Source organism: Camelus ferus, chromosome 17, assembly GCF_009834535.1.
Source record: "Camelus ferus isolate YT-003-E chromosome 17, BCGSAC_Cfer_1.0, whole genome shotgun sequence".
Lineage (NCBI taxonomy): Eukaryota > Metazoa > Chordata > Mammalia > Artiodactyla > Camelidae > Camelus > Camelus ferus.
The window spans coordinates 28576280-28584479 of record NC_045712.1 but is presented as its reverse complement, the minus strand read 5'-3'; the positions used below and the strand labels follow the sequence as shown (position 1 = coordinate 28584479).

The following is an 8200-nucleotide window of genomic DNA, read 5'->3' as shown; positions in this document are numbered from 1 at the left end:
TTCCATTCCTGGGTATAACCCAAGAGAATGTAAGCATCTGTCCACACGAAAACTTGTACCTGAGTGTTCACAGCAGCGCTATTCATAATAGACAGACAGTGGGAGCGTCACGTACTGAGCGGATCAACATGTTGTGGTCTCTCCTGTGGTGAGATACTGTATGAATGAAGTACTGACACAGGGATGTGCTGTAGCATGGACGAACCTCAACAGGACGAGGGGAAGCAGCCAGCCACAGAACACCACGCCACGTATGACGCCGTTATGTGAACCATCCAGGAGAAACCTGTGGAGGTGGCCTGTAGATTAGTGGTTGCCTGAGGGGAGGGGACTGGGGAGTGACTGCTAACAAGCTTCTGTGGCGGGGTGGGGGGCTGCTCTAAAATTAGGTAGTGATGATGGCCACACAGCTGTGAATATACTAAAACTTCTGTACACTTTAAAAGGGTGCATTATGATGGTATGTGAACTATATCTCAATAAAGCTGTTCTAACAACCAGCTTTTTTATCTGTAAGACAATCTTCAAAATTAACCTCAGAAGAAAGACACTGTTGGGGGAGGGGGGAGCTTCTCACACCACTTAACATTTCAAGGATTGTATTCGTCTTCTCTTCATTTGAGTCCTGGCTTTAAAACAAGTCTGCCCTGCATGGTCAGGGTCAGATCCCTCTGGCTGGTTGCCCAGATGACCGAGATTCTGAATGGTTTCTTTGTTCTGTAGATTTATCATTTCAAAAATGAACCTATTTTTCTGTGTCTCCGAAGCTGAGGAATAGAGATGCCGGGGGTCAGCAAATGGTCGTAGAAAGCCACTTAATCTGCAGACCAGCTGGATGTCAGAAGGCTTTGCTCTATGGGCCACTTGTTCCTTGGAGGTTTGGTTGCTGATAGATGGGCAGGCGGCTCGCAGGTCTGGTGGAGTCACGTCCTGCTTGCAGAGGCCTCTGTGCCAGGTTCTGCAGGCAGGTGACGCCCGACCACGAGCCCTGTCTCTGTAAGCCTCCGATTCCTCGTCAGGGGAACCAGAGAGACGTCAGCCTCCTCACCCAGGGTGGCCGCACCAGATCGTGGCCGTGCGCCTGCTCTGTAAATGCTGAGGGTGTGCACCGGGGCACGGTCCTGGGGTCGCACACTTGGGGTGGCTCCAGAGGACATGGTTTTAAGGGCAGAAGGATGAGGACTGGAGGGAGAAAAGGGCCGTGGACGTGGTGGGTGTGGGGTCAGGATGGAAGGTGGTAGAGCTGATGGTTGGAAGTCTGCAGCAACAAGGGGTGTTCGACGCCCAGCCAGCAGCCTCTGCCCTAACGGCCGACGCGCCCGGTGTGCTGCTGGGGCCGCCTCGGTCAGACAGCGGGCAGCTGGCCCACCCCGTGTGGAAATGCTGGCAAAGGCGACAGAGGAGCCCGCCCCGCTCTGCTTTCAGCTTCCCTCAGATCAGCCTTTCCTACGTGTTCTGGATTCTCGAGCATTCTTTACAGCGGCTCCTATTCTCACAAAGCCTCTCAGGGATTAAAAGAAAGAAATCATTTCTGTGTAGCACACGATCAGGAGGTGCTAAACGTAGGCGTCTTGGCCCGTGTGGCTGTGCTGACACGTCACTGAAGAACGTCCTCGTGGGGCCCACTTTGACCCGGTGGGTGAAGCTTTCAGGTCTGGTTACAGAGCCCTGGATGTCCATCTTTGGATCTTTCTAGCCGTCTTTGTGCTCATCAGGGTGTCCACACTCCCTCTCCCACCAGTGGTTTGTTTTTGGTGTACGTTAAGAAGGTAAGAATAAAACACAGTTTAGAAATACATCAGCTTAAAAACCACCACCTGATGGCATTTGCTAACCTTGCTGCCACATCTGCCCGCTTGATGGAGGCCCCTCAAGAAGTTCTGCTGACCTGGGAAATATTTACTCTGGTTCACCGATTTTAAGGGACACGTGTTCCCGCTTGAACCTCTCTGACACTGGGATGTGTCCTACGGTCAATGGCATCTTATGCTGATTTTTTTCTTTCTCCTAAAAGGGTTCATCTTAACGATAAATTACATCAAGTTCTAGATTCGATGATTTGTGGTAAATGATACTGGTCGTGGAATTCAGGAAAGTCACTGTCCTTGTCATTTCCATTGCCCTGCAGCCAGGAGCTCCCATGTCATCTTCCTCTGGAGAAAACCAAGGAAACGTCTTTTGTCTTTGCAGGTTTTCATTGACATACCACAAGCAGGTCTTCCACCCTCAGCTCTCTGACTGCAAAAGGTGCGTGGGAACCCCCGTCCCTTCCCCGTCCTTCCCCCTCCTCCTGCCCGGGGCCCCTCCAGAGGCACCCCGTTTATGCGACTGTCCCTGGACTGTCTGGGGAGCCTGCTGTTCCCCGTGGTGACTCGCTAACGTGATCTCTGACGTGGAGGGGTGTCGTTTTGCCCTCCGTGGGGAGAGTGACCAAATATTTCTTTATCCTTCTGGACAGGATGCACTGGCTCAATGACCTGTAAGGGCCGTGCCAGCACTTCCATTCTGTCTGTCCCCAAGGCCTTGCCTTAGTAGAACTTGGGCTCTGTGTGCAGCTGTCGGTGTGCCAGGCCTCCTTACTGCTGAACTTCCCCTTGTCTGCGATGGACAGGGTCACCTAGCGGCACACGTGCCCTGGAAGCATGAATGACGGCAAGAGTACCCGAAACCTGTACCAGCAATGCACCGCCACGGCCCCCAGGCTGCTGGCGCAAATCTCCAGGCTGCTCCTCGTCTGCCGGAACGCCGGCATCTCTGTACCCAAGGGCATCAGAAACATCTTTGAGTTCACCTGGGAGGAGCTGATCACCGACCCCATGATCCCCACCCCATCCGACATCCTGGGCCTGGAGATCAGCATTGGAGCCCCGCCCATGATGCCTGTGGAATCAGCCCCCGTGCAGGCCCCCACACAGAAGAAGCCGCCCCCACCAGCGGTCCCGCTGCCGAAGCTGCCCGCATCCACGGGGCCGGCCAAGTTCCACACCCACTCTCACAGCCACAGCCACAGCCACCGGGTGGCCTCCAGCCAGGAGACCCTGCGCAGGTTCCAGCGGCAGTCCATCCACCTGCTGACAGAGCTCCTCACCCTGAAGATGAAGGCCATGGTGGAGTCCGTGTCAGGTAATTCTGGCAAGGCTGGCTCGCCGGATTCGCATTTTCTCCGGGCCAGGAAGCGCCTGGCCTGGACGCGTGTCTGTGTCCACCACACACCCATGCCGAGACAGGTATGTGAGGATGCGCTGTGAAGAGCTGTCAGACGAGGGTCAGCTTTGCAGCTGAACTCCTTCCCGAGACCACCCTCAAGAATCATCCTTTCACTCCCTCTGTTCTCTTTTCCTCCCATTCCCCCAGCTTTGCCAGGCCAGGTTGAGAGTTTGGCCATGAGAACAGCGGGAGGGCGGAGGTACTGGAGGGTGGCGTTTCTGGAACCATGCAGACGTGGAGAGCGGCAGCACCCCAGGGAAGGGGAGAGCCGGGAGGGCTGGAGGGTGAGTAGCGAGACAGCCAAGCAGAGCCAGAACCAGGAGAGTCGTGAGTACTGGGGTCTGTCCGCAGTGAGGACGTCATCCCAAGATCAAGGACCTAGAGCTTCATCCATAAGGGATTCTGAGTTATCTGAGTGTCAACAGCATCGGTCCCCAGGCCTGTGGGTAGGAAGAGAGGAGGGCAAGGGGGGCAGAAGGCAAGGTGCCACCTGACAGGTCTTGGGAGCCCGAGGTCCTCAAATCAGGTCCCCTCACGCTCGCTCTCCTGGGAGTAGGTCTCCGCTCCCCCTTACTTCCTGGACCGTGTATGGAGGTCCTCTTCTGGAAGCGTTAGCCCCGTGCTGGAGGGAAATGAGTTGCCTCTGTTGATTCCTTTAGTAGACGCCAACCCCCTGGACATTACGAGGCGCTTCGTGGAGGCCAGCCAGCTCCTCCACCTCAACGCCAAGGAGATGGCTTTCGACTTCCTGATCGGCACCGTCGGGAAAGGTGGCTCTGGAGTCGCACAGATGAGGAAAGGTGGGTGCCTGAGCTTCGGCTCTTAGGTGGGGGAGGTCAAACAATGCCAACAGGAGTGCAGGGGACAAGTCAAGCCCTCAGTTGAAACCTTTGTCATTTCTAAAAGCTGAGGCGGATGTGGAGCAGCAGGGATTCTCGGAGGCTGCAGGTGAGCATGTAAGTCGGCACGGTTCCAGTGGAGAGCAGCTTGGTGGTCTCTGCAAGTGGGGGATGCCCTGGCATCTTACAACCCGGCGGTTTCTCTGCTCGATCGTTCCCCAGAGCTGTGCTCCTCAAACTGTCTGCGGTGAAGGACCAGTTTGTAAAATTTCTGGCCTCATTAAAAGATACGGTAATGACGTCACAGCAGCATCAAATTGCTACAGAATCTTCTAAATGTTTATTCTCCATTTTTGGGCTCACCTGGTCATGGCCTGGTGTGGATTCATAGCAGGCCACAGGCCACTCTTGAGAGTTGCATTGCCCTAGAGAAACTCACACGTGTGCAAGAAGTCGTACTAGAATGTTTATTGCAGAATTGTTTGGAGTGGAAAAAAATGGAAACAAACTAAATGTCCATCAGCAGGAGAAAAATCAGTCACAGTCTTCTTAGGTGATGGGACATAATGAGACGTGAAAATGAACTGAGCGCGAAAGCACACATATCCACGTAGATAAACTGAAAAATAGTGTTCTGCAGCGGGAGGACACATCTGGTACAATACTATTAAGTAAAGTTTGAAAGAACAAAATAACAATGTATTGCCTGAGGGTACATCATACAAAGCACAAGCATGGAAGCTGAGTGGGTCACGGCTTGGAATTGGGGGACAGTCTCTGCAGAGGGAGAGGGGAGCGTCTTGCGATCCCAAAGACACAGCGACTCCTCGTGTCTCAGCCTTGGTGGGTGCGCAAGTGTTCCTTTTGAGCGCCTCACAGTCCTCACTGTCAGGAGGTTTCATAGGGTAAAAATATAAAACTTTATACCCGTAACCATCTGTCCCTCACCTATGAAACCCCTCCTCATTTAGCATCCCTCCCTACCCTGAATGTTTGCCAGGCTTTGCTCAGTGGTCGGAGGTTAAGCATGTGATGCTGTGTGTACGTACACACGGTGCAGCCAAGCCGTGTGTGCCCCCGGGAGCCACCCGTGAAGCGCCGGGGCGGAACTGGCTAACTGCCAGAGCCGGAGCGTCGGCTCGGGGAGCACTGCATGGAGAAAGGGCGATTTGGGCATCAAAGGGTTAAAACAAACACTGGCAAAGCCCTGGGATAGTTTTCCAAATGTGAGGGGGCTCGTGTTTTATTGCTATCGTGCAGCCATTGAGGAAAAGAATCAACACAGTCGTTTTTATTTCTTATGAGGATTAGCATGTGCTTATAATACCAACGAATTTCTGTTAAATATAAGATAGAGAAGGTTATTTTGATAAACTTTGCTTTCCTTTTCTGAGGTAAAGTCCCGATCAGGCAACCCCCTCCACTGTTTCCCATGAAGTGGGGCTCCCTGCTTCAGGGGGACGGGACCTGCTGCTCTGTTTGGGATCAGCTGTGGGTCCTCTCCTTGTGCTCCAACCGCCTGTGCAGACGCTTAGCAGTAGACAGGGTTCTGTGCCTGCACTCCCGCGGAGGGCTTGGAGATGCACCTCATTCGGGAAAGGGCTGCCCAGTGGTCTGCTGTGTGGGCCTGCGGGTCCGTGGGAGGGTCCTGGTGGCCCCGGCCCAACCGCCCACCCTCAGGCCTGCGTGGTGCTATCCTGCCTGGACGCGGCGTCCCCTCACCTGGAGGGGAAGCTGTGCTCACGCCAGCACCTCCGCCTCACAAGGTGTTCAAGCATCTTGATGGTCGCAGGCTTTCCCCCTGTGACGCAGGGGCTTCTCGCGTCCCTCGTGGGCTGTGGTTGACCCAGTGGAGGAGCATCTGCAGAGGGCCTCTCGGTGACTCCCTTCATCCCGCTGCATCAGCAGAGCTCTGAAGAAGCCTCTCCTCCGTCGTGCTCCCCAGGAAAGCTCTCCACTCGCTGGCACGTCTGTTCCTGGCGCTCCTCTCTAAACAAGCCTAGAGTTTGAAAAGGAAATCTGTGACAAAATACAAATAAAGGAGTGATCTATTTCTTTTGGAAAAGCATTCATCCTAGAAGATTGAATTAGATAGCTCTCCCAGGGCTTTGAGAGGAACGTTCAAACTCTCGTTGGTCTGTTTCGCATGAATTTTGCTTTTCTAGACCGTTTAGCTGCTGAAGCAGCCCCTAGCTGTAGCTGAGTGCGCGCTGATCTCCCTGCCTGCCTGCCGCAGGGTGCCTGCCGCTGAGCTTGTTTCCTCGGTGATGGCGTTCCTTTCTGCCTGTTCCCCTGTCCAGTGCCTGCTGGTCCTGGCTTGTCAGCAAAGAAAACTAGACTGCTCCTTGATTTTTAGTTGATGGCAATATTATTAAATAAAACAAGTACCAAAAAAAAAAAAAAAAGAAAACCAGATAATCTTGCCATCTTTACAGAATAGCTATTTTTCACTTTTGTACTTTCCTTTGTGGTGCCTCTCTTCTCTCCCTCTCTCTCTGTGTGTATACACACACACACACACACGCGCGTATTTTCTAAGAATACGGCGATTTTTTTGTTTCTGTTTCCTTTTCTTGGCATACACAGTGTTTTCCAATGGCTGTATACCTTTAGTAATTGTCATTGTGAGTGAATGTAGACTCCTAACACTCATGTTCCGTAATTAACCAAATGTTTAGGTTTCCAGGTTTTTTGTTATTAGTATAATACATATTGTAATATGCAACTTAATGCACATTGCTTCTTACTGCTGCTGAATTGGTTATTAAGATTAATCTGCCAGGGGAGGGATTTGGGGCAGATGGTCTCAGTATGTATACAGTTCTTGCTAAATAATGCTTTCTTGGCGAATTTTCCCTACACTGTCAGGGGTTGACTGGTTTTGTTCCGTCTTTCCCAACGTTGGCTCTGGTTAGTTCTCTTCGTCTGGCCCTGATTTCAGCCTGTGGATCCCCAGTGAAGTGATCGTGTGTTTGCGTCATCCAGTGTGCAGCCTGTGGCTGTTGTTTTTGCCTACACATGAGGTCAGGTTTGCCATTTTCCTTTAATGACTTTGAATGAGCTGTGATGAATTGCTTAACATTTCCTAGCAGTTTCACGCCCAACCAGTGATATGACCGTATTTGGGGGAAGATTAAGCAAGTGGTTTGATGAGGTTTATAGAAGAATGATCAAGATTTGCCACAAGTGAAGGGGAGCTTAATTTTAAATCTTAAGTGGTCAGATATCAAATGATCAGATATCAAATATCAAGACAGTGTGATTCTGCAAGAGACTGATCCGTTGTTGAAGAAGCATCTGGTTTCTGTGGCTCAGATAAGGGAAGCAGATTGCTCTCAGTTCCCTTCCAGCCGGTCCAGTGTTGATTCTCCTGAGCTAGTGCAGGAGTTACACCTGCATTTATCCTTAGAGCGCCGTCACCTTTTGTGCTTGCTTGCTACTCCCTGCCCCCTGCTCTGATGTCATTGCATCATATTCAGGGTTGGGTGGGGGTGGGAGGGGCGCTGTAGAGGGACTTTAAAGATTTCTCTTAATTACTATGGGCTTCCTCCAGCATTAAGAAATCTTTTTCTTCCAGAATCTGGTTGTTTTGTAACAACCGGTCACTTTAGAATATCTGACCTACCATACTGCTGGGACAAAATATCTATCATTACACTTCTGTTTAAAAGCAAATTAAAACGTACAAATTGAAAGCAGAATCCCTCTCTGTTGCGCTCCAGAGTCTCCCACGAACATCCCCGCCATGGGCGTGAACTCGCCGTACCAGCTTGTCTACGAGTCCTCTACTGGCTGCCTGAGCTTCTCCCTCTCAACCGGGAAGGAAGGCAAGAAGAAAACAGGTAACAGTGCTTCCCGGCGAGACCTTCTGACCCATCTTGGCGGTGAGGGTCGGGTGGGGAGGGGAGGGGTTTAGAAGGGTTCCTCTGGGTCGATGGTTTGATCTGATTTTCTGATAGGAAGGATTCACAGTTGCCCTGGCTGGGGGCCCAACAGCTATTGACAGATTCTTTCTTGTAAAAGGTGACATATCTCAACCCAGTCACTCCACCGTGCGATCTCGTCATTTGAATGTTTGCAAGTGCTCCATTTCTGTTCATGTGATTCCCCTCATCTGGGGAAACACCCTCACCAAACTCACATCGTCCACCTCC

At 51.9% G+C, this 8200-nt stretch overlaps 1 protein-coding gene across 1 annotated transcript in view; it reads left to right on the top strand.

Moving 5' to 3' along the window:
• The window catches only part of C17H3orf20 (chromosome 17 C3orf20 homolog), a 62988-nt gene that overhangs the window by 2333 nt on the left and 52455 nt on the right, over positions 1-8200 (top strand). Inside the window, exons 2-6 of the mRNA XM_032458718.1 lie at positions 924-1769; positions 2191-2247; positions 2459-3123; positions 3867-4007; positions 7769-7888. Of these exons, the coding sequence (XP_032314609.1) occupies positions 2643-3123; positions 3867-4007; positions 7769-7888 (742 nt within the window). The 5' untranslated portion in view covers positions 924-1769; positions 2191-2247; positions 2459-2642. The remainder of the gene's footprint in view (positions 1-923; positions 1770-2190; positions 2248-2458; positions 3124-3866; positions 4008-7768; positions 7889-8200) is intronic.